The 25,900-nt window shown below is 38.7% G+C and overlaps 2 protein-coding genes across 4 annotated transcripts in view; one reads left to right on the top strand and one right to left on the bottom strand.

Annotated features, from left to right (window-relative positions):
• Window positions 1-1,374: 1,374 nt before the first annotated feature.
• PLAA (phospholipase A2 activating protein) lies at window positions 1,375-19,669 on the bottom strand. The gene is made up of 14 exons (XM_075526856.1): window positions 19,389-19,669; window positions 17,147-17,340; window positions 15,292-15,392; window positions 15,091-15,211; window positions 14,585-14,752; window positions 13,405-13,540; window positions 12,737-12,906; window positions 11,645-11,802; window positions 10,487-10,706; window positions 9,337-9,405; window positions 7,658-7,729; window positions 6,726-6,827; window positions 3,633-3,797; window positions 1,375-2,098 (listed from the first exon to the last, which is right to left on the bottom strand). Exons 1-14 carry the CDS (start codon window positions 19,667-19,669, stop codon window positions 1,533-1,535), a joined length of 2,523 nt encoding a protein of 840 aa, XP_075382971.1. The 3' UTR covers window positions 1,375-1,532.
• Window positions 19,670-19,792: 123 nt separating this feature from the next.
• IFT74 (intraflagellar transport 74) overlaps window positions 19,793-25,900 on the top strand; it is a 40,531-nt gene continuing 34,423 nt past the window's right edge. For 2 of the 3 annotated variants that reach the window (XM_075527241.1, XM_075527239.1), the window contains exons 1-8: window positions 19,793-19,894; window positions 20,649-20,789; window positions 21,231-21,366; window positions 21,885-21,933; window positions 22,781-22,879; window positions 23,040-23,100; window positions 23,560-23,619; window positions 24,692-24,753. In XM_075527241.1, coding sequence (XP_075383356.1) covers window positions 20,673-20,789; window positions 21,231-21,366; window positions 21,885-21,933; window positions 22,781-22,879; window positions 23,040-23,100; window positions 23,560-23,619; window positions 24,692-24,753 — 584 coding nt within the window. In that variant the 5' untranslated portion in view covers window positions 19,793-19,894; window positions 20,649-20,672. Of the gene's footprint in view, window positions 19,895-19,957; window positions 20,288-20,648; window positions 20,790-21,230; window positions 21,367-21,884; window positions 21,934-22,780; window positions 22,880-23,039; window positions 23,101-23,559; window positions 23,620-24,691; window positions 24,754-25,900 lie in introns of those variants that run through there. The other variant, XM_075527240.1, reaches the window with a different exon arrangement.

Genomic DNA, 25,900 nt, shown 5'->3' with positions numbered 1-25,900 from the left:
TGAGAAAAACTGTGACTAAGGCCATGATCAGGACTGTTTATGAGGATACCTATCTGGAATTCATCAGAAGTGTAACAGTACAAGTGTGCAACTAAGTTGCTGGAACAAGGTTTGCTGGAAGTAATGTAATCATACAGTTCATTTAGATGGAGCAAAAAAAGTTAGATCTCTTGGTCACAAAATCCTTCACATCTGGCATAAATGAGGCAGACAGGTATCACATAATGAAGAGCTCATGTGCCAACAAAGCTTGCCCATTCTCTTCATGTTTTCCATTATTCTAGTCTAATGAAAAATGTAACTTGAAGTTTGACCATCTTGACTTCATCTTAATTCTAAACCAAAGTGTATCAGTTGCAGGAGTATCAGCAAATAACATTCCCCTTTTGAGCTGAACATCTTGGATCTGCTGGAATAGCTGTAAAATATTATTTTCCCTTTTCACAGTCACCACAGTTGCTATGTTAAAGCTACTTCATAAAACTTGGCCTTACATTTATACAGTTCAGAATATCTCAGTAGAAAGGAACCTGTCAATGATCATCCAGCTCAACTGCCTGACCACTTCAGGGCTGACCAAAATTTAAAGCAAATTTATTAAGGGCATTGTCCAAATGCCTCTTAAACACCGACAGGCATGGGGCATTGACCACCTCTAGGAAGCCTCTTCCAGTTTCTGCTGCTCAGTCTGTTCTCTGCACCTAAATTTCTCTCCGACTCTCCAAGATGACTTTTTTCTTTTTTAAATAATCTAATATTTTACAACACACTTTAGAGTAAGACACTTGCTATCAACTGGTGGAATATTCCCGTCATTAAAAGTTAAAAGTCATGTAAAAGCTTTTGTAGAAGTTCAAGCCATTTCACAAGCGACAACATACTCACTTATCAGTGAAGCACAACATCTATATGGCAGTTAAAGATTCTACCCCTCACAAAGTCACCTAGTTCTAGGTTAAAAACAGTAAGAGCCATAAAACAGCTAGGTTTCAAAAAGGAAGTGGAAAAAAGCTGATGGAAGATTAGGTAAATGCGATTTCCTTACCAGGATGTTTGACCAGGGTTAATATGAAGCAATGTTAACTAATAAGCTTGTGAAAAGCACAATTGAACTTAACAGTTGTGAGGGCCCCTTCTCTGCTGACAAAAAGCATGGTCCAGAAACATTGTGCTGAAACACAGAAATGTGGTTGGGGTGGGTGTTGGAGTTGACAGTCACTGAATCACAGCCATTTCCTACATTTGCATCTAGATGACCTTTAAGTACTGAGATGATTTGACTTCTTGGTGATCTGTTTTGAACTGAGCTACATCAGAAGGACTTCCTGCAAAGATCCTGCGCACTTTAGACTTCAGAAAAGCAGCCAAATGACAAACAGTGTAAAAAGTTTTATTTGTTCTGTATCTTGCAAGAAATCAAGTTTAATTCATCAACAGTATTTTCCCAATTACAGTCTGTCACAAAATATGAACAAAAGCATCTTTTTTTTCTGCATACACTGTGTCTCCCGAGTGCTAAGAAAACCAAACAATTATAGCAGATTAAGAACAAACCTACAGCATTCCTTTACTTTAGCCGGTTCTGATACAGAGGCATACTTTTTTATTTGAGAGTCAACTCCAAGAGACTTAGCTAATTGCACAGCATTTGTATCATCACTGATTAGCGTCCCAAGAGCCACAAGCAGTCTAAAAATGGCTTCAAGATCTTGAATAACTTCCATAACTGTGCTGATTACTGATAAACATTGAGCTTTGCCCTCAATGTTGTTGACTTTATGTAAACATACAGCATAGTTCAACGTCAGTGTGGCAAGCGCAATGTGGATGTTCTTATTATTGCCCGATTTCGTTTCTATTGCTTGTGTCATTATTTCATCTCTCTGTTCCATCATGAGCTTCTGGCCTGCCTGGCTGACAAAACAATTGCAAAGAGCTCTAAGTGCCAACAGCTGGTTTGCTTGCTTTCCTTTAGGGTTCAGAAATTTAAGGAGAAGGATGATAAATTGTACATGATCCTTTTCACTGCAGAAGTTCTCATTCACAGTGGGATGCCTGACAGACAATCTAAGAATGTCTAGGGCAGGAAAGACAATATCTAAGAAACAAAACAAAAAATATTTTCGTGTTAATATTGCATTATGTGCAAACATGCTGGCGAGTTTTCAGATACAGACATTCTTAAACCCCTAGCTTTGGGAACAGACAGTAACAGTTTCATGCAGGAAGAGATTCAGGTAAAGCACAAGTTGTTTGAAATTAAAGACAAGTATTGACAAACCCATTCTAGTAACACTTCAATTAATCACAAAAAACATGCTCCTTAATTTAGGATGAACACAATGCTTTGCAAAAAATCTTAAAATCTTTCCTAAAAGCTCTTATTGATAACACTGAAGGCAAGCACAAAATACAATAACTAATTCAAAAAGGCCTCTGAAAGCTTCTCAGTGACTGAACACCCCTACACAGGCTGCATTTCCCTTTGTCCTCGTTCCATATCTTACAGTTTAGTATAGCTACAAAACTGCTTACAGAAAGAAAAATGAGAAAAAAATTTTTAGACTACCTACTTTCAACTCTCAGACATAATTTGCAAAGAAAAAAGAAAAGATGTCCTCAACTGATCAGCTGGAAATCATTGTAAGGAAACTGAACCTAGGGGTTTGTTCAGTAGTTCCCTCCGACTTTACCAAATTTCAAATATATATGGCTCCTTGGGTCTACTATCAGTATCCCATGCTTATAACCAAATCAAAGCTGAACCTGCTTTTAACTACTTATTGAGCAGTTTTTCCTGCAGATATGCAGAATCTTGAGATTAACACTTTATACAATAAAAAGAGTCTGAAAGGTATGAACATTAGCCATCACCAGCTCCCAGCTGTGCAAAACAGTTTAAGTGATGTTACATAATGAACATGAATTTTTAGTACCAAAATATTCTTCCTGTTAATAAATCTTTAACTGCAATTTCAAGAAAGCAGTTAAAATTAACTGCATATTTAGATATTCGTATATGCAACGTATCCATTTTTTCCAGAATGTGCAGTAACAACCAAAATAGCCTTTCCAATCCATCAGTGCTGATAACAATACATTATCAAAGGAAATTATATGACCTTCATGTCCATTCATTTAGAATGTCATTTCACTAATGCAGTTCTGACCACATAACCTAGCTTCAGTAGCTTCTTTTCTACCATATTAAACAGGAGCTACTTTTGAGATTTTTTTTAACAATTTATCTCCATAATTTCATCTCTCATTTGATAACTTAGGACTCCAACCTCACACTTCTTTGCTCCATTTCCAAGCAAGACTGACACCTCTTTTTTGAGGATGCTCCTGCTAATGAAATAACCATGACTGATGTCCATATCAAGTTTCTCCTTTATGTTTACTGTTGTGCCAACAACAAAATCTGACAACCAATTCCCAATTTTGCAATTGATGCCACTGCCCCTGCTACTGATCAGTACTATTAGCATCTGTTTATCATCTTTTGGTTTCTACTCGGGTTATAAATTCTTTGGGACAGACTCTGCATAGCAGCCAGTATGACAAGACTTTTGCTTCACGGTGAAGTATCGATGAGACGACAGTACAAAAAAATAATTGCAAGTGTCTACCTTCTGGCCAGTTAACTGCTCTCCATAAAGTCTGAAGTTGCTGTGCTGTAGGTGTTTCTGCAGAGGTGTTGCATGTTGCAGACAATAACTTTTCTAGGATTATCAAGTCATCTTCTGTAAGCTTGTGTTCTTCAGTTGCACTGCCATTCAGTTCCTTTAATTTGCCTGTAAGACCAATAGAAGAGCATGTAAGACCAATGTCACAAGAGCTTTCTGACATTAGAACTTCACAAATCCAGATCTTGAATGAAATACTACAAAAGCACTTTACAAACAAGTTACAACTATTGAATTGTTTTGGGGAGTTAGATTTTTAAACATTACTTTTCCCAGTTTGATCATCTTTCCAATTTTAAGTTTTTAATCATCACAATGATCGCTACTATTAAGCCCCGTCTAATACTGCAACACAGAGATTCAGAATTCACATCTTAGTCTACGTGCAGGCAAAAATGCAGAAAAGAATCACAAAACCATTAGTTTTCGTAACTGAAATATGATTCCTTTTTTGCTCTTTTTATTATTAGGTAGTAAAAACAATAAAGAAACTATATGTTCTTAGTGTGATCACAGCTCTGGTATTTTTATTATTTAAGTGGCATAAGCAAAATATGATTGTACCATGTCCTGTATTGAAATTTTAATGTAATTTAAAAATCAAAGCATTGGAAAAATTATTTTAATGTACAGCATTTTGCTTAAAATGGATCTAGCATTAAGCACCTGCCAATCATGGTTCTTCCGGAACTGATGAGGGCCACATCAATAATCACACAAGCAGGCAGCATTACATTAGTACACCCATATGAGTTTTACAGTATGCACAAAAATCAACTTTGGACCTCTTACAAAAAAACCCACATACAGCTATTAAATCTATCCCAGTCCAGCCATAATATTTACAAGTATATTTAACCATGCACTGTTACAAAACTGCAGGTAACTCAGTAAACCTAGTTTTCAGATTCTAAGCTTCAAAAAACCAAACAACCCACTAAGCTGCGGCTAATATGGTTATCCTTCAAGAATGTTGGACAAAAATAAACTCTGACGCAGTATGTTTTTAAGACTAAGTAAAAATCTCTGCTTTGCTATAATGTAGCAGAATGAAAGTCAGCCAGTCTTGCCGTTCTCCCTCTTAGCAAGTTCTGGACAAAATTTTACTGTAAAATCTGTGCAAAACTAAGAGGACGCTAAATCTATTTACTAACAACTACCTAGAGAAAAAAAATTCTAATTTGTGAATTGCTTATCTTCTCCCTGAACAAACAAATACCAGAGCGGAAGAAAATTCAGGGAAATGGAATGAGGCTGACTTAAAAATACCAGTGAGAATCTTCAACAGAGAATGAAACTTGAATAATATGTAAAAGAGCAATACTGCAGACAGAAGGCCCCAGAGGGTGCCAGGGAGACCATGACAGGCTTTCAGAGTGGACCCACGCAAACTTCATGAAGTTCAACAAGGCCAAGTACGAGGGTCCTGTACCTGGGTCAGGGCAACCCCAGGTATCCATACAGGCTGGGCGATAAGTGGCTTGAGAGCAGGCCTACGGAGAAGGACTTGGGGGTACTGATGGATGAAAAACTGGACATGAGCCGGCAATGTGCGCTCACAGCCCACAAAGCCAAACATATCCTGGGCTATATCAAAAGAAGCGTGGCCAGCAGGTCGAGGGAGGTGATTCTGCCCCTCTGCTCCACTCTCAGGAGACATCCCCCCCACCCCAGAGTACTACATCCAGCTCTGGAGCCCTCAGTACAAGACAGACATGGAGCTGCTGGAGCGGGTCCAGAGGAGGGCCATGAAAATGATCAGAGGGCTAGAACACCTCTCCTATGAGGAAACGCTAAGAGAGTTGGGGTTGTTCAGCCTGGAGAAGAGAAGGCTGCGGGGAGACCTTATTGTGGCCTTTTAGTACTTAAAGGAGGCTTATAAGAAAGATGGGGACAGACTTTTTACCAGGGCCTGTAGTGACAGGACAAAGGGTAATGGTTTTAAACTGGAAGAAATACTGTGACAGGTTGCCCAGAGAAGTGGTGGATACCCTATCCCTGGAAGTGTTTGAGGTCAGGTTGGATGGAGTTTTCAGCAAGCTGACCTAGTGAAAGATGTCCCTGCCATGGCATGGCGTTGGACTAGATGATCTTTAGAAGTGCCTTCCAACCCAAACCATTCTATGATTCCATGACTGTAAGGTCAGGAGCTTGCCCTCTTCAAGAAGTTGGATAAAGGCAAAGGTATACTTTTTCCAAAAGGCAGAATCTCTTGTCTTAAGTCTCCTCGTCAGACTGTCTAGACAACTACAAAATTTTCAAGCTCTATATACAAAGGGGAGGGAAGGAAGCAAGAGAATTTTAATTTGGAGATCTTCAAGGCAGGTACACTGTAAATACAAACCAGTTTTACAAAACCCATAAAGGTACTAAGGCACTCTACAGAAACATACTGAAATAAACTGGTGACAAATAGCATAGAGATTCTGTAGAACATTTACAGAAAATATAGAAGAAGAGGTAGTAGAATAGGAATGAAACATCAGAAAAGACAGGGAAAAACAAGCCAATAATATTTACCAAAAATGTGTAAATCACTAAATATTGTACACTGTTTTATTTTTCTGTTATGCAGAGTGTTCTGCTTAAATATAGAAGTGACTATTAACAACCTGTGAAATTGCAGAATGCCTTACTTTAAAATTTCATAGATTACACTGTATGGCTATCTGGTGAACTAAAACTTTTATGAGCAAAATCAGAAAGGGATTGCACATGACCTGCATACCCAGCAGCTAGGCGAAAAAAGTACAGTATTCAAATGTACCAGCTTGATAAAAAAGATGCTGAACAACAGCAGACATAAGCCAAGAGGAAAAAACCTGGATACCTTATATTAGAATTCTTGTGAAATTTACTCATACTCCTAAGCCTTCAAATACATTTACCATTAAAGTGATGAATGCAATTTTAAAAGGTCAAAACTAAGAAACAGTAGGAAAGCTACAGAAAGTCACTTAGCTTTCTGAAAAGATCAAAAGTGAAGTTACTTTAGACAGATGAAAAATAAAACCATCTTGAAATTAAAACACAGACCCAGTATCTGTGTAGGATTGGCCTGGTCAAAGGTGACAGCATCCTTCTTCGGAAAATAAATATTTTCAACTTTCGCTGCAGCTGATTGGTAGGCACCCCTTCCTACATAAAGGAAATACAAAATGTTCAACAGTGTACCAAAGTGTCTGACATAGAACAATATCCTACCAGTAAGTCCCTCCTGCTGGACATTTAAAAAAAAAAAAGTTATGCAAATAGCTGTCATTCCTTATGTTATTTTTACATTCAAAGGTTAAAGCTTAAAGCAATACCTTTGTAAACTGTTCTCCCCAATGTAGAAGTTTACTATACAGGTGTAAATTATTAACAGTGATTTCTGAATTACATGAACTAAATACACAGTCATTCACAGGAACAGGTATTGCAGTTAAGACATGAAAATGGCAAGGGTCATTTTAGAACAAAGATCCCTGGTGCCCCTGAAATCTTGTCTTGATTATTTTCATAATGAATAGGCAAAGTTTTTATATATTGGAAGATTTGCAGATATCACCAAGTTATGTCACATGCAATAGTAGCCTGAAATCTCTTTAGAAAAAGAGTAATAAAAAGCTTTAATCTATGACCTGTAATGATTTCCTAGGATCACAGGTGAATTACACAGGCTGATACTGTGTCATTTCCATTAAGTACATATATCAATTTCTTTGATCAACAACATAACTAGTAGGAAACAAAAATGCTCTCAAAAATAGTTTACTATCATATATTTTAAAGCTTCTGTGCATGATTTCTGCATGTAAAGGAAGGCTCCGTTATCCCTATTTTCTGAATAATTTCTAGAGTATAAGCAGCTTCAATTGGCTCATTTTTATTTAAGTATAAATTTGCATCAATATAGAAACCACATCAAAGGAAAAATCAAAGCAAAAGATCAGGGATGCTTTTCATTGGCAGGCATCATCTCTTACCTGTATATGGATCAACCCCACCTACTGGAGCTACTGCATTTGATGCTGAACCAGGAACATAGCGACCAGCACCTGAACAGAGACATTAGGCTTTTTAAACACCACCACTCATAAAGAGGTAACGTATACCTGTATTTAGTTACTAGTTTTCAAACATCACTATTAAAAGTGTTATTTTGCACTAAAGGAATTAAAAAGACATCTTCAACACTTCCCAAAATTTAAGGATTAAATCTATGCATGTGTGTGAGGGTGGTGCTGGTGGTGATGATGGTATTTGCAAGCTAAGTAACCCGCAGCTGGGAGACATTCTGGCATGGTCTCTGGCACCCACTGGTGCAGAGGCCCTCAGCACAGCAGACGCTTTATCCATGACAAGCTCCAAGGGCAGGGCCCTGCTGCCCAGGCCTGGCCTCTCTCTGTGCCTGGGGCCAGCAGCGGCCTCTCCTGCGGCAGGTGGAGTTTGTGGCACTGAGGCCTCAGGTGAAGGAACTGCAGGGTCTTTGCATCTGCAGAGACCACAGCTTGAGCCACACAAAGCAAGGGAGGAGACACAGCTGGAGACCACAACAGAATAGGAACAGAGAAAGACTGTCCAGATGGGGAAGGCTGAAGGCTATGGCTTTTGGCAACAGCACAAAGGCTTTTGCTCCACTTGTAGACCTGCAACTGCAGAACAAGCACAGTGCCCTGGCACTGGTGAGGACAAACACTCAGCAGGGGAGGCATAACAGCCACCTGAGACTGCACCTCATGTCTGCAAAAAGTGGAAAGGCAAGGAGCAGTGATGGGAGGCTTCCTGCTGCAGGCTACGGTGGCACCCATCTACTGAAATGACCTGGTATCTTGGGAGGTTTGTGTCTACTGGGAACCAGGATCCAGGATGCTGCAAGAGAGACTGCCAAGGCTTGCCGGGCCTTCAGACTATTATCTTGCTACTCTTCCATGTGGGCATCAATGATACTGCCAAAGAAGTCCTGGAGAGTATCTAGTGTGATCAGAAAGTTCTGGGGACCACGGTGAAGGGCCCAGGTGGTGTTTCTTTGATGCTACCAGCAAAGTAAAAACACTTGAGTAGAAATGAACTCATCAACTAGATCAGCAGCTCACTGCATGGCTGGTTTTGCAGGCAGGACTTGGGCATCAATGACTACAGGACCCTCATTGAGGAGCAAGAGATAATGATCAGGGATGGGCTAAGTCTGACAAAGCAGGGCTGGAATATCTTTGCAAACAGACTTGCTAAACTAGCGAGGAGAACTTTAAAGTAGCTATGCCAGGGAGGGTTAGACTCTAAAATTTAGGGTGGAAGATACCAGTAAAGGTAATGTAATAAGAAAAAAGGAATAATAAGGAAAAGAAAACTACTTGTATGGATATATCCATTCCTGTGTTGGCCATGTGTATGAGAGTTTGACAAAACGTAAGGTTTAAGACCTTACTCTTCTGCTGTAGAGGACAGAGTGACATAAGGCAGACGAGACAGCAGAGGGCTCTACTGAGCAGATCGGGACATGCTTTGACAGTGGCAGAGTCCACCTTTAACGGTCTGTCCCACACTGTTGCCGCAATGGAGAACTGCAAGAAACGGTGGTCTGGGCCCGAACACTGAATGCAACTGAACATGATAAAATACCCATCTTAAATGCTAGCAAGACAGATTAGGAATTTTACATTACCTGTAAATGGATCTGCTGCAGGTATTGTACTTGATCCAGATGAAGAGCCTGGAACATAACGTCCAGCACCTAGTGAAACAGTAAGAAAAGCAATGACTACTATACACAACTTGATGTTATTAGAATGTCAATACTTTTCAGACAGAAGCTGTTCAAAAATAAAGCCAAACATCAAATACTTCTTATTGTTTATTATAGCATTATAAGAAATCTGCTCCTATCCACACACAAGTCTCCTGATGCTGAACAAATTCTTCCTAATTATTTGAGGGTCAGAAATTTGTTTTCTGGGGCATATGCATTACACATTTGGACACAGCCAAATCAAAAGCATGTGTGTAAGCTCAGATGACTGCAGCTCCATGAGTTACACCTGAACCTGATTAACAGCCTGTATTCTCATTTCTAGTTCATTGCAAGAAAAAGATTTAGCTCAATTATTTTAATGACATGTTATTCCTAACTTCATCTTTGTGAAACTAGTTGAAATAAAACTTATTTTGTAAATGTGATAAGCAGGATGTAATTGATTAACATGGTTCAGCTTATGAGTAATTAACTTGTTCTAGTTCCATTTCCTGCCTGAAAAAGGGTCATTTATGTATTTCACTCAGTTTCAGTTCATTCTCTAGTGAAATTTTTGTATTTTAATTGCCTTAATAGCACCTGGCCACTTCTTAGAGTAATATGAAAAGTGGAGTTTTTTTCCACTGGGGGGGGGGGGGGGGGGAGGCTAGACTGAAAAATACAACTGGCTCGATTAATACTTTGTTGAAAATTTGTTCTGACAAATACTTCACAAGTTTGCCAAGTTTTCCTGTTTTTCATGTCAGATCTATCTGTGCCTTGCCCGCAATCATCTGAGGACATGAAAGTCCTGTACAAGAAGTGCAGGAGCTACAACACTGAAGTCTGCCTAAGCAGACAGTGGGGTGAATTGAGGTGCCACTGATCACACCCCAGAGGGCGGTGATCAGTGGCACACCATCTAGTTGGAAGTGTACCCCAGGGGTCAGTACTGCATCCAGTCCTGTTCAACATCTTCATTAATGATCTGGAAGATGGGTCACAGTGCACTCGCAGTGAGTTTGCTGATGACACAAAACTGGGAGGAGTGACTGATGTCATCATTTAAGTTTAAAATTTTTACCTGTAAACGGATCTGAAAATTGAGCACTTGTACTCAACAGTGTTTGCCCCTTAGTGTTGTCCATAATAAAATTGGCCACCTGATCCAGAAACATAGGATTTAGATCATTCTTTTGCAGGAAGTTGTACGCAGTCAGCCAAGGATCATCAGTGATGTTATATGGCAGTTTGTAGGAAGGCCCACTTTCATTTACATCAATAGTGAAAACATAGTCATACTCCTTTAAGCAGAATAAAAATGAAACCAAATTAGAAGTTTATCAGCACTTTTTACATAGTGATGTATCAAATGCAGACTAATAATGGCCCAGGGCTAAGCCTAAAAACTTTTAATACTGCTACTTGCAGGCTGTATCAGTAACACTCTCCTACACAGGCTGCAAGTAAAAAATACTTGAAACATACCCTGTGTTTTCCAGAATTCTCCGTCTCAAGAGCAGCAGGCTAGAACAACATATCATGTGTGTGCAGACAGATTACAAAATAACAGATGCATCAGGTAACTCCCACAGACAGCTCTGGCTGCCTGCAAAACTATAGGGCAGCCAGATGCCTCAAAAAACTTCAGTCTTAAAAGCACGCTTCTAACAACAGAAAACAAATTCCCAAGGTTTCTTTAAACCATGTGAGAGATAAAATTAGTATCTCAAAGGCATTCCTTCTGTTGTGGCACTAGACAGACTTTTCTGTTTGTATTTCAGTAAAGAAAACATTTTTCAGCTTTTCTGTCTTTAGGTGCAAAAGTCACTAGAGAAAAGGGGTACAGAAAGCCTGGTACCTAATATTTTAAGGAAGCCTTGCATTATAAATTGTACTGTCCATTTCCTTTGGAAAGGAAATTAAAACTAACTTTTCAAGGTATTAGCAATAAACACTAGAGAACTTGATCATTTCTCTACTAATAGTTTACCTTTCTCCAAAGTAATTTGTCTCCATTTGCTTGCTCGTTTTAAAAAATGTGTTTCAAAAGTACTAAAGCAAGTAGTATTTATTTATACTTCTACCTCTGAGTTTTAATATATGAGAGAATACAAAAAAGTACCAACAAATACCTACTTTCTAAATTATATTTTATCTAAGCAACAACTGGAATAAGTTTTAATGGGAAGTTAAGCATTTTACTTAGGAAGGAATAAAACCAATTAAAGTTTGCATATACCTTTCCTTCAAATAAAACCTTTCCAGATGTTTGCTGCGTGGCTCCAGAAGAACCAACAACATCACCAATCTTTATCCATCTTCCTTCACTAACACTCCACTGATATGCTTCTACTTTCCCATTATCTTTAATAAGCCGTGTCTGTCCATCTCTTGTTCCTGTAGACGGGAGTGTTGAAGAGTTTGAACAAATTCAAGAATACAATTTACTTTAGGACAGAAAAAAGTCTTCAAATAGCACTCAGATTTAAAAATGAAAAGATAGTTCACCAACTTTTAAAGTCACAGCGCAGGAAGTAACAAGATACTACATTGTCCCAACGAGAACAGCAGAAATCTTGACAACAGCTTTTTACAATTACGGTAATAGTATCTGCTACCAGACTAAGTTGCAAAAGCAATCCTTAAGTCAAGTATTTCAAAAGTTTACCATTTTCCAAGGGAAATGACAATCAAGAAAGATTATACTCTCCCAAGGTCTAAAACAAGATAGGAAGCTTCATACAATTGTAAGATTTATGCCACTTGCTGAGGCAGAGCCAAGGGCTGGGGTCACTGGTTACTTCGCCTTGGGAAAAAGTATTTGTCTATTTAAGAGTAATGTTAACTACCACTGCTTCCACTGTATTCTCAGTAATCTCCTGAGTGTCTGGAAAGTGTAAACTGATTCAATCAAGACAAACTATTTTTCAAGCCGAAAGCTAAAGCAGAAAATTTGCATCTACTTTTCTTTTAGGAAAAAAATTCCGCATTCAGTAGTCCTTTTGCAAATTATATAAATGTCTCGTACTATCTGCACAACTGGCATAACAGATCCAAAACATCTTGAACATGCTGCAGCATCCTGAATTCTAAATTATCTCATAAGAGAAATATTTTTTACCATTTTAGTCCTAAAAAAAAAATATATTTAAAGTAGAGCCTTGCCTCCAGCAGAATCAATGAAGGGACAGTAGAGCAAAATTAAGCTGTTTTCTTCAGCAACTCTACTGAAAGATATCAAAGCCTTAATTTTGGAAACTATGGAACGTTTCAGTACCTCAGAACCAAGATTTGGAGGCATCTCTAAGATGACAAAAGTACAATAACTTACCAGGATCCTTAAGATGTTCTCTTCCAGGAAGGTCATCAGCATTAATATCTCCTAAATCACCAGTTTTAGGGTCAATGGATGCTTGGGAAAGCTCATTTTCAAAAGCCTGAATCTCCTCAGCACTTGCTGTACGTTCCGAAGACTCTGTAAACACTCTTATAATTCCATCACTGAATGGGGAGAAAAACATTCAAACAGAAATACTATTTTAAATGTTAAAATGATTACATACATTCTAATGGTGACTCTAATGGTGACATGAGAAACCATCATTATTTCTAACAAGCACTCCCAATTATTGTTATGAAAGGAATTTGCTCTCATGCTAAAAACACCCAGAGGAGGACTTCAACAGGGAACCCTATCTGTAGTATAATTTTAAAATCAAGGTAGGATATGCCCATCAAAAGGGTTCTTTATACAGTACTTCTACATCCGTTCATGGTTTACCACATTCCCAAAGAACTCACTCTACCTCTGCGATTCACATAACAAAAGAATGACTTTTCGGATGAAGTATAGCACATGTTTAAATTTAATCCCCCCACACACTTTGATGGCTGTATTTTTAAATATAGATGAAACTGATATCTAAACTGATGCTTGAAATTTCATCAAGGGCTTGCAGATTTAGATCTAAAAATACACTGAGAGTAAAACCTGGATACCTTGCACCAACTACGATGTCACCGTTGTCTAACACACAGCAGCACCATACAGACTGAGCTGGGAGTCTGATTGTTTGAGCACATTCCCCTTGTTTCCAGATTCTAAGAGATCTATCCTCTCCGGTAGTTACAAAATCTGAAAAGAAAACAATACGAAAACTTTTAAAGCATATTTTTAGTGTACTGTGGTACTAGATACCATTCTGCAACTGGGTATCGAAAAATTAGAACAGTAAAAGAACCTTTCTACAATTTAATACTTCTCTCAAAAGCAAGAAGAGAGCTAAAAGAAAGCCACTGCATAGTTGTCTTCTCAAAAAAAATAAAGTGCATGAATTGCAAACTAAGCAGCCAGACAGGGAATGAAATTATTCAAGACAAACAAAAGATTCCTTCCTCCTTTCAAGAGTTTAAACAAAGAACTTTGAAGAATTTTGTAACCATCACTGGTTTATGTTACACTATACTTGCATAGTTTCACACTTGTTTTTAGTTCAGATTTTTTGCAAGGTAGGTCTGCTTTTTCAGGAAGCATGCATAAAGCACTCTCAAAAGTCGATAAATTCCTCAGTAGGAATTTTGAAGCTTAAGAGATTCATGACACTAGTATACATGCACTTTACCTGTTAAATAAATGCACAAGTGTCCCATACACCACACAAAGGTCACTGACTTGGAATTTCTTCTGCAACTGTCTGCAACAGTTAGTTCTGAACTTCTAAACCTCTAACTCTGAAAACAAATGCAATTAAGCCCCACACATAACATTCTTAACCTAAACTATTTATAATGTACTTTGAAAACTTTCTGTGGAAGTATCTAAATTTACATTATCTCAAGCTAGTAAGCTGCGCATTACCATTTTAGAACTCTGCAACAGTGCTGAAATACAGGTGGCAACCTAGATGATAGTTTTGCCTATTGCTTCACTGAAGTTTCACTCAAGCCTTACAATTAGGCCTAACTCAGGACCTTTCATCTCACCTACTGCCAGACAGAGCAATTCTGCCAGAGGTGTGATTTGGAGTCAATCACACTATTATTTTTAATTATTTATGCTAAATGAAAGAAGTAAATTAAATGCTACCCGAGTTCTTCAGTTGTGGCAGCTCCACAGAACGCCTACCGTGTCATTTCATTTTGGAAGAATGTTGGGTAATAGTCACAAAAATAATCTTACCTTTACACTGAGGGAAGACAGAGATGCTGTATATGTAATTTGTATGTCCATAATACACCTGCAGACACTCGCCAGAGATCTGCCATCTTCGAACGCTAGCATCATTAGCACAGGAAAGGAATTCTATTTCACTGAGAATAGCTAAACCTCTCACACAATCTTCGTGTCCTTTATAAAAAAAAGAAAACTTTTAATACAGTTTTTCTTTCCATTAGCAGCAGTACACCATTTCTATTTAGCTCACACCAAAATCCTTTCAACAAATCTTCATTATGGGAGAAGTTTAAAAAAAAAAAAAAGGCAATTCATTGCTCATTATTCTTTGGGAAAAAAAAAATTAATTCTTTTAGAAGTGATGTGATTTCTGGGCATACAACTTGAGAGACTTTAGAAATCCTGCCTAAAAATTGTTCAATTTATCTACAGTTTTGTGAGGTTTTTTTTTTTTATTTATTTTTAAAAGAGCGCATGACCCTGATGAAATTACCAACTGCAGCAACATTTACCAGTGAATGTTCTTTCACATCTGCCTGCCTTCCACAGTTTAATAGTTTTGTCAGCCGAACCAGTCAACATTAATCCTTGTTCAGGCAGTATTTTCACTGCCCATATTGCAGCTGTGTGACCCTGCAAAAAAACAGCATTGTTACACTTGTCAGAATCAAATTCAGACTACCTATTTTATATTCACGTAGAGAATGTCATACCTGTAATGTCATCATACATCTGTCATTCAGCCAGACCTTGGCTGTTGTGTCCCATGATCCACTTAATAATGTGCCAAATTTCCCAGATGAAAGGCTGCAAACTGGAATGAACGTTCAAATCAGCACTGACAGATTTCCTCCTTTACCACCAACCTTACACCAGCAATTTAGAGAAATGTATTTAAGGAGATTTACTTGGTATTATTAGCATATTTAGTGTTGAGGAGTCTGGGGAAGAATTAAGTGGAACTGTAGTTGCACTGCAACCTAGAAAGGAGCTGCTTAAAAATCTCTTCATGTTAGATTACAAAATTTCACATCTTTTTGGCATTCGTATTTTTAAATTTCTCTTAGTACCAGATCTCTTCTCCTCAGACTAGAATATGTTGACAAGCAGGCTAAACACAGAATTAATGCAAAGGTTTAGTTTTAAGATTACAGAGAAAGCCAAGATTTCATCAACATGTATTAATTTATGTCCTCAAGAAGCAAGATTTTGTACAAAAAATACTTAGCTCATCTTCTTGGAAGGCAAAATACTACTGCCAAGAAATTGTGGTGACATTTAAAGATTTAGGAAAAAGATAATCTGCAAATGCTCCAGTAATACACAGGTATAAAACTGAAGATACAAAGTGCTAATAAGGTTATATGAATAAGTTTACAAAAAGAGCTAAGTCATAAACAGAGAGTACCCTGTCCATCTAATCATTCATAAAAGGAAAGTATGGCCTTATGTTTCTTGCTTCGGTGACTCCACAGTGGGAACTGGACAGTATTCTACTCCTGTCACTTGTCATGTCCTACTTTTTCCCCACTTTAAAACAGATTTTACAATTAATGTAATTTTACATTTTTTCATGTTTTACATTACTGTAAAAATTGCTACAAATACTTTTTTGTAGGGGAACCTATAACTGGCCTAGAACACCTCATCCCTTTTTACACGTCTGGAGGGAGCATATCACATGTTATTTTAACTACTCATCCATCCCAGGTTTCTGATAAAGTACATAAGCTATTCCATGCCTCTTTACACACTGACATTATTTTCTTTCTTCTTCAGAGAAAGCCAAGAGGTTTATAATACAAAAATAAATTTTTGGTGCTGCTTAGCAGTCCAGGGTATTTTCAAACTCATCTCCACAACCATTCTTTAACACAGTTAAAAAAAGCCCCAAAGCCTCCAAGACTTAAAATGTTTATTTTTGACACCCTATAATTACATGATTAGACTGTTCAAATACTAGATCAGCTGACAAAAAGACAAACTTAGTATGCTAATACAAAAATTGATGAATCTTTTATTATATAGCTCAAGAAAAGGTAGACAAAGTTGGTTTAGTATGTCACATGTTGCACTGACCTGACTAAAGAGAGATGAAATTTCTGCAGTGAGCTTTTAGTCTTCACTATTTATTTAAAGCACTAATTAATACTAGATCCCCATCTAGGTAATAAAATGGGCAGTGAAAGTTTGTTTATTTAGGAAGCTCACTTCTTCTACTTCCATCAACTTTGACATAAAATTTTAGCTTAATACATGGAGAACTAAATTAACTGCTTCTTAAAAATGCAACTCTTGGCACAAGGGTAACCATTCTATAAACTGCCATGTGTTCACATATACAGTAAAAGCTCAAGCATTCATCAGAGTAAGCCTGGAATTCCTTTCAATGAAGTCACTGCATGAATTGAGATTATAAAATCCTACTTACAGAGGCCACAATTAAAAATTTGCTACATTAAATACCAAATAAATAAAAATTGAGTTTTTTAACTTCAACTTAATTTCCTGTCTAACAAGTCACATGAACTTTTATGCAACAAACTCCAAAAAAAAATTACTACATACCTGTGTTCTTATGACCCTTAAGGATGTAAAGAGGAGCTGGGTTGTCAACTGTGAAAATGCAAATATTATGATCATTGCCACCAGTTGCAATCAGCCCACGAGGATAGAGGTCACTTGGAGGTATGATGCACACACAAGATACAAAATTTGAGTGGCCACTCATACAGTGCATTTCAGTAAAACCCCTGTTAAGACTAAACATATATGATAATCAGTTCAGAGTCATGACAGAAACAGTACTTATTTGAGGCACTGAATTACAACAGGTGTTTTATACTCCGACTCTTGAATTAATAACTATGCTTGCATTGTGCTAAATAAATACTATGGCTGACCTGGAAAGAATGAAAAACTTAAGACAAAAATTATATCCCAGCATTCCAACCCAGTAAGCAACGTTTAAAGCTTTCCACTTATTTTTTAATGCTGGTAGGCCTGGAAGGACTTAGTTTTGTGTTTCCCTGCTCATTGGCAAACACTGTGCCCAATTTGATCACAACCAGTTGCCTTTCTGAAATCTTTTGTTGTCTCAGGACTCAAATATGTACCTCAATACAGCCTAAAATAACAGAGCACGTAAATGAAGAAAGTTTACTGCCTGCCAAATCTATTCACTGGCTCTTAATTAGACGCACTGTAAAGGTTTAATAGTTAAATCAATTATAACTGATTCAAGCAGCACCTGTATTTCTTCATCATGATCCAGCCTCAATAGTTACAGCACTAACTGGAGAAAGCTACTTATCCCCACTCAATAAATGTGTTGGTTGTGGTGATGTTTGTTTGGGTTTGCATTTTTTTTCCTTTCTGTGTTTGGATTTTTTTTCCCCGCCAAAAAAAAATGTATCATATCACACTGTCATCCTTCATACTCTAATGCTTGGAGAGCTTGGGATATGTAGGGAAATCATGATGCTCTTCTAAATTCTAAAATGTCCTCTCTGCTGAAAGTACAGAGAACAAATGAAAGTAACATACCTTCCTGTAAAATTTAAACAACAAAAATAACATTTTTGTTATTTAAATAACAAGTTTTTAAAAAAGGAGTTTCCTTACCCACTGAACTCTGCCTACAGTAAGCCCAGAGTCTTCAAAGCAGAGAGATAATCATTACCAGTGCATTGACTCTGCATAAGTTATGCACATCCTCCTCACACAGCCCTCAAAAATTATGGCTTAGAATTAGACTTCCTTTCCTGCAATAAATTTCTATGCCATTTAACAAGTTCTTGCCCTTATGATGAGAGATTTAATAAGACACACTTAATGAGATTAGTCTTCCTTCACCTCATTTGCAGAGCTACACAGATCAACTTAAACACACATGTGAGCATTCAGGCAAATTTGCCAATTATCTCTGTTTCACTGGAAAGCAGTGGAAAGAATATCCATGCCTAGCAACTTCAGGATGCAGTTCACAATCTGAAGTTATAGACAGGCGAGGAGATATGTCCCGTGGCTTCCTGCAATATCCTACATCTCTACTATCTCCTATTCACATCACTTAGCAGTACCTCTTCTGGTCATAATGATATGCTGAAAAATTCACTGAGTGAATTCAGCAAGACAAACCCAGTAGGAGACAACCCTGTACGACATGAATATCAGATAAAATAATGGTAGAATTTTTTTTTCCTTTTCCAATGTCTTTGGGTATTTAATTTTTTTTGTGTAGTTTCTGGTTCATATTCCATTTCACATTCAAAGAAGTCTGCTCAGCAAGGGCAAAAAAGAGGTTTTTTACAAATATTCAAAGCATACCACCTTACTATCAAAAATGCAGCATTATTACTTAGCAGAATTACTTCTGTACTGAGTACCAAGAAGTAGAAACACCATTAATACCACCTGGAAAAAAGACGCGCAGATTTATAGACATTATTAGCGTCTGCAAAGCAGGCTAGAAATACCGACATACAGTTAACTGTTTGAGCAAATACCACCTTCCCCAAAAGCAGGCATGCGAGCGGCCATGCCTTAGCCATTCGCAAACTCATCAAAAAGCCTCCAGCGAACAGATTCCCAGCGCCACGCACCAGCCCGCCACCCCCCAGGCCCCCGCCGATTCAGCCGGGAGTCCCAAGAGAGGGCACGGCCGCGGGGACCAGCCCGGCGGGGCACGGGCGGGGTCCCAGCGGCTGCACCTCCGCGCCCTTCCGCCCGCAGAGCGCAAGCCGGAGCGGCCACCCAGGCCCGCCCAGCGCCGCGGCTCTGCCGACGAGGGCCGCAGCCCGGCACTCACCCGTCAGGAGCCCAGAGCCGCGCAGTTCGGTCCCGGGAGACGGACACGAAACCGCCTTGGGGGAATAGGCCGCGGGTCAGGCCCCGCACGTCCTGCCCGTGACCCACCAGCGAGCAGCGAAGCCGGTACGCGCCGCCTTCGCCCGCCATGGCGGGAGGCCGCCGAAGTGTCCTGACACAGCAACTATCCCCACCGCCGCCGCCGCTACCGGAAACCGCCGAGCGCCGCGCCGGAAGAGGTGTCAGCGGGCACGCCGGCGGGGGGGGGCGGCGAGACTCCATGTCCCGGCAGGCATCGCGCCCAGAGCTGCGGCAGAGCCGCCGCACTTCCGTCGCGAGGCACCCTGGGAGGTGTAGTCTCCACGGCGGCGGGGGGCTGCGGCCCCTCGGCGGCCGGAACGAGGTTTCTGATTCTCGCGATAGCCGGGCGCCGCGCTGTTTGGCCGGGTGGTTGCTGCGATACCGGCTCCGTTGTCCGCGGAGGCTTAATGGCTGCTTGGGAGCCTGGTGAGAGGCAGGGGCTGCTGCCGCCCGCGAAGCGGGGTCCGCGGTCCGCGCCTGTCTGCGGCTCCGCGGGGCTTCCCGGCTCTGTAGCAGGGGCCGTTGGCGCTGCGGCCTCCGCGCCTCCCCGGCGCCAGACGCCCTCAGGCTGTCTGGGGTTTTTGTCACCCCGGGGGAACAGGGGTACTTCCTGCCTGGACAGTCCACCATCTCACAGGTCCCTGCGAGCAACTGCCTGGCAGCTTCAGCCATCGAAAAGCTGTCTCTGTGTGCTACGGCTGGGGAGGAGCTCCTCAAGGGGCTGGTGAAAGCTCCCAGGATTTGTCAGGGGTAGCGCAGTCTGGGTTTGCATTGGTGACTGGCGATGCCTGAAGGCCTGTCTCCAGATAACCCAAATGGGTATTTACAACAGCTGTTCACTTCCAGTTTGTTTCGTGAGAAGCTCGAATTCTGTGGGCAGATGCTGGAACAATAAATGCCACGAGAATTAGCAGTTACCTGTTTAACAATATAAACTGAGGACTGACTAAGCACCGAAGAGGGACTGCTGTCTCACCTTACGGATGGACCTTCTGTGGTCCTTCCTGAGCACTGTCTCTGTCTCGTACCATGCTTTTCCAGTAAGGAAGTGCGTTGTAGATTTCTAAAGAAAACTGAACTCCCTTTAATAGAGGGAAGAATTAAGCTTTAAAGAGTTGATCCCTGGTAGTTTCAAAGAACTTGTGCAAATTGAAGGACTATTTCTATCCTTTTTTTCCAGGGAGAAGTTTAAAAGGGAACAAATATGGCCAGCAGTCAGAGACCTCCAATAGCTCGTCCTTCTTCAAGAGCTGGAATAGGGCTGACTGCAAGGCCTACCTCTTCATCAAGGGCTCCGTCAGCAACCCGAATAGGAACAGGGGTATGTTAAAAAATTTGAACATTAACTTCGATATATTTCCATTTTTATCCACTTTTTTGCAATTTTTTTAGTACCATGGAGTGATAGTTTCTCAGGAAGAATTTTAAGATTTTAATTTTGTAGAGAGTTTTCTTTTCTAATTTTGACTGAAAGGGGTCAAGGAGGTCTTGCATCAAGAGTTCACCTGGGAGACCTTAATAGCATTAATGTTGCAGACAGAGGGAACAATGAACAGCTGCTCAAAGGTAATCTGTTACTCTTCTCCAGTGGACATTTGACTGAAGCTTTGTTTACCTGAAGAGATGTAAATGCTAAAAGATTCTTATAAGAACAGTTATAGAGACTAACTTAAGTTTTTAATTGCTTTGGCAATCTCATAAGGATAATAAATTCATAATTCAGAGCTGGGAGGTTTCTGGGTTGTTTTTTTTTTTTTTATAGATGCCTCCTAGTACATCAAGACCCAGTTCTCGTGGTGGTTCTTCGACTACTGGAGGAGTCTTACCATCTCAGATTAAAGTTGCAGACCGTCCAGTGACTCAACAGGGATTAAGTGGAATGAAAACTGCAGTGAAAGGTATTTTTTACTGAAAATAGCTATCAAGGTGTCTGCAAGCATTTTAGAGAAATATTTAGATTTTTAAAGGAAAATTTTTAATCACTGTATAAATTTCAGAGTAAATAGATATGATTAATAGGAGTAGGGGAAAGGAAAGGAAGATTAAAGCATCTCTATTTTATTTTCTTTGCTCTTGGCAGTCAAAGAAGACAAAGGCTTTTCTGTGCCTGAGCTGTATTTAAAAATCATTCAAAAGAATAGAACAAGATAAATTGCGTTTTCTTCCATCGCTGCAGAATAATTAAAATACTTTGTTATATAGTAACTATTCATACAGCTGAAAAAGTAATGTTTGTCTTCACAACAGTCTAAAATGAATTTCTGCCTTCGTTTGTTTTAATGAGGTAAAATATTTTTAAGAACACTGAGAAGATGACAGTTCTCTGCCTGCAAATTCTGCAGATTGTTTTCATAATTTACAGTTCATCAACAGTAGTCGTTTTCTAACAAAATGTCATCTTACTCTTCTTTGCCAGGTCCTCAGAGACAGATAATGGATAAAACATATTACCTTGGACTGCTGAGGTATGTCTTAACAACACATTCAAACTGCAGAAAGTTTAATGCTCTGTCCCCTTTTTGACATGAAGTTTGTTGTGCTTAACAATAGCGTGGGATAAGTGATGTTCACTTATAATGAAATCTGTCCTGTTATAAAAGTTAAGGTCATTTTGCATATAGTTTGTAGGAGGAAAGGAATTTTATGCTTATGTCCAAGTACAAGTAGATTCCTTTGACATTTTGTTATTAGGCTTGCTAAGTTAAATGCAATCCCACAGCATTAGTAAAAGGAGAGTCAGTGATTTTGAGCTTCCACTTGTAACGCTTGATAGGTCCAATAACTCCATTTGTAAGAAGTAGCATCACAAACTAAGCACATTTTAGTGTACGTTTCAGGTGGCTTACTTGGATTATACATTGAGCTAACACTGACAAAGGCAAGGCCTTGCGGAAACTGTATTGCATACACTACTTCATCAGTTGATCATATTGCAGTATTGAATAATCAGTCCTAAATGATGTCATTTTAAATATCCATGATCCACATTCTGTGAAATGATAGTATGATTTTTTTTTTCTGTCCATTTGAGAATAATTCACATCTGTTTCACCAGCAGGGACAAAAAGCTAATTAAAACATTTTATTTCATATACAGGTTTTCTAACAACTGCTTTTGCTTTTATCTGATAGGACCACTCTGCTTTTTTCCTCGCTTATCCAGCTCTTCTTTGAATACTGATTTGAAACACAGCGCCATGTGAGAAAGAGATACTGATTGCACATCTCTTGTAGTAAAATATAATTTCTGTTCTGTGTTTTAGTTGTACATTCAAATGTTAATGATTCTTTTTTGGGGTTTTTTTTTTTCAGAAGCAAAACAAATGAACTCACAACAGAAATCAACAAGCTGCAGGAAGAAGTAGAAATGTACAAGCAAGAGAAATCTGTCTATTTGTCGTATGAAAAAAGGTGAAATGTATTGCAGCTAATGCAGTGCTAACTTTCAGTCACAAGACTATTCTCATGTATTGTGCAGGCTTCAACCATTAAATAATATATTTTTTTAATTATTTTATTTTTACGTATACGAATCTTTGCATATTAAGTTTGGCTTTTGTTTTTTATTTAGGGCAGAGGCTTTAGCTGGTGAAATCAAAGAATTTCAAGGTCAGCTAGCAGACTACAACATGGTATGCTGCTGTCAGCTTTTGACACTGAATGCTCTCCCTTCTCTCATTTACTGTGTACTGCTTTTGCTGCCTTCAGCATCTTTTTAATTGACATTTCTCTGTAAAAATGTACTGGTTAATACTGCCTTTTATTCAGTTATTGGAAAGGAAAAAGATGGAAACTAAGGAAAACAGAAAAAAAAGTGTACTATACATTAGGAGAAGCGGTTGCATATGGATTTAAGAAATTACTGCTGCATAATATTTGTGGGTTTGTCCAGCTACATAAAATGATGATTACTTCTGAAAACTGCATGTAATCTATTAAGATTTGCAAATCATGTTTTTTCCATTTGCAATAACAGAAAATTGCTGTGTTTTCATGAGTGCTTTGTGAGTTGCTACCTATTTGTCTGATTTTTTTGTGTGTAATTAAAAAAAAGGAGAACAATAACAAGTTGGAATTCTGTGTCATTTCAGGTTGTGGATATACTTAACACCAATACGGACACGGCAGACGTGATTAGAGATTTCAATATGGTAAGAATTATGGTATTTGCTATGCTTGAACAGTGGAATAGCGTGTGTTACATTCTTGGTGCTTCAAACATATGACATATAAAAAAAAGCATAATACTGATTTAAAACTTACACATTTTTTCCAGTTAAATTAACCATAATAGTGGCAACGTGTTTGTAGTGAGACAATTGTCTGAAGTGTTGCATTAATAGCCCCATTATAGTTTTCTGTGGTTTAGATTTGAGAAGGTTATCATCCCAACCCAGATTATGAGTGTTAAAATATATTCTTTATTTGACTTGGAAGCGTAGAACACTAGTCTTAGGAAAGGCAAATTCACTAGACTGCACTGCCTTATAAAGCTGCCTGGTCTTCTGGAAATTTATCTTCTGCCTTTTAAATGACTACAGTGTAATAAATATTAAATATTTATTTAATCTCTGACATGGTCAACCAGAGAATCAGTGAGCTTTGTTCTTCTTTTACTTTCTTTCTTTATTTTCTAACACAGTTAGAGTGTTCCTCTAAGTATTAAGGCCTGAGTGGCATTAAGCATGTTCCATTTCTTATGATCACTTTGTCCATAAGCAAAGGAAACTAGTTTTAGAAAAGGTTATTTTGGTAGCTTGAAAAACCACCTGGGTATCTCTTGGTCAAAACAAATTTTTTTTCCCTTGCATTTGATTGAAAAATAAAGTCATAACATCTGTGTCGTAAAGAGAAGAATGCTTTGCAAGTGTTACATTTTCATTTTGTTTGTAGGCTTAAACTATATTTTACTAAGTATTCCAGGAATAGATCCCACAGTGAGAGTAAGTGAACTGATTTGTTATAAACTTGATTGTATTTCTTTTTCAAACATAGAGATGCCTTCTTACTTCCTTTGGTTTCCAGTGGAAGACTGCAATTTCAGAAGGTCTTTCATCAGTATCAATTATGAAAAACCTCTGGAGCAGGCGTCCTCTGCTGCTCCTTCCTCTACTGCATTCTGCGCAGCTTCTTGCTCATTTAAAGGAAACTTTGAATTTGTGTATAAAATCTGTATCTTTATTATTACATATTATATCAATTTATTTTTTTTTTTTTTTTAAGTTAAAGGTTCAGAATGACCGAGACGCTCAGAGTGTGGATAAAATTTTCACAGAAAGACAAGCGTAAGTACATGAAGTGTATGGTTCTCCAAAGCTGTTAAAATGATAACTGAACTTGGCAAAATTGAGGTGTTATCTAATTCAGAAGTTCCTTAACAGTGCAATGCATGCCACAAGTGGTACCTGAGCAATTTCAAGATGATACCTGAGTGACAGGTGGCAGCTGGAGTTCCCAGCTTTAAACTCTTCTGGGTAACTGCTGTGGAGATACTTACCGTGTCATACAGGAGGAGTTAGGTGGCAGTGGAGAATCCTGTCTTTTGGCAACGTGCTGTCAAGTTCCTTAATTTTTATGGTTGTGCTGTGGAGTAGCACAGTGGGGAAAGCAGAAGTGGGAACTAGAACTGAGATTCCTGTCTGGTAAGGTAAGGGTGCGTGGAGGGGAAGATGAGGACAGTGAGATGCTTGCAGTAAGAATTTGTAAGCCATGAGAATGGCTTGTGTAGTGATAGGCTGAGAGGGTGAGTTTCTGAGATATTTAATTTAGGGACAGGAGATGTGCAGGAGAAACAGATATGATTCTGCTTGTTGCCGGTAAGAGCAATGTCAACGATGAGATTTTATGTATAAATAAGCACTTTTAAAAAACAGTTTACCATTTAATATTAAGTCATTTTTCAATAATACTGCAGTTTTCAACAGCTCAGATGTTATTACCCCTGAATGCATTTTTAAGTGTTAAGAAAATATGAAGAGAAAAAAAATTGGTTCAGTAGCAACCTAAGCATAAAGTCATTAGATATGCAGTAATGATGATTTATCTTTGTACTGTATGTAGACACATTTAAGGGAGTGGAGCAGTTGGTCTTTCTTGCTCTGCTAATTCAGGTAAAAAAAACCCCAAATGCTCTGTTGTCTGATTGTGTTAGTTTTGACTAATAGACTACTGAGCTGTGACACCATTGATTTGGATTCAGTCTTCAGTCTGGCTGTGGTCTGTTTCAACATTTTATAGAAATTATTTTTCCTTTCTGGACTTCTTCACATATAAAGCCTTAGTGATTATGCCAGCTTCACAAGCTACTTTGTAAAGACTTGTTCATGTTAAGCAATATACAGTAAGCCCCTCCCGCCATAAATGACCAAATAGGTGGATTATGAGTATTTTTTGCATGTTTTGAAATATTTGTTATGACACTAATGCGTGCAC

This window comes from Mycteria americana, chromosome Z, assembly GCF_035582795.1.
Source record: "Mycteria americana isolate JAX WOST 10 ecotype Jacksonville Zoo and Gardens chromosome Z, USCA_MyAme_1.0, whole genome shotgun sequence".
NCBI lineage: Eukaryota > Metazoa > Chordata > Aves > Ciconiiformes > Ciconiidae > Mycteria > Mycteria americana.
The sequence above is the reverse complement of the archived record's forward strand: the minus strand, read 5'-3'. Positions and strand labels throughout refer to the sequence as shown.

What these genes read in the sequence shown, in the direction of transcription:
- PLAA (XM_075526856.1), bottom strand. Translation starts at nt 19,669, where the DNA reads ATGGAGTCTCGCCGCCCCCCCCCGCCGGCGTGCCCGCTGACACCTCTT. An exon ending in AGAACATCTTAAGGATCCTG is followed by an intron (nt 11,803 to 12,736) that starts GTAAGTTATTGT and finishes TCCCGTCTACAG; the next exon opens with GAACAAGAGATGGACAGACA. An exon ending in TGGGGTTGATCCATATACAG is followed by an intron (nt 6,828 to 7,657) that starts GTAAGAGATGAT and finishes TCCTTTATGTAG; the next exon opens with GAAGGGGTGCCTACCAATCA.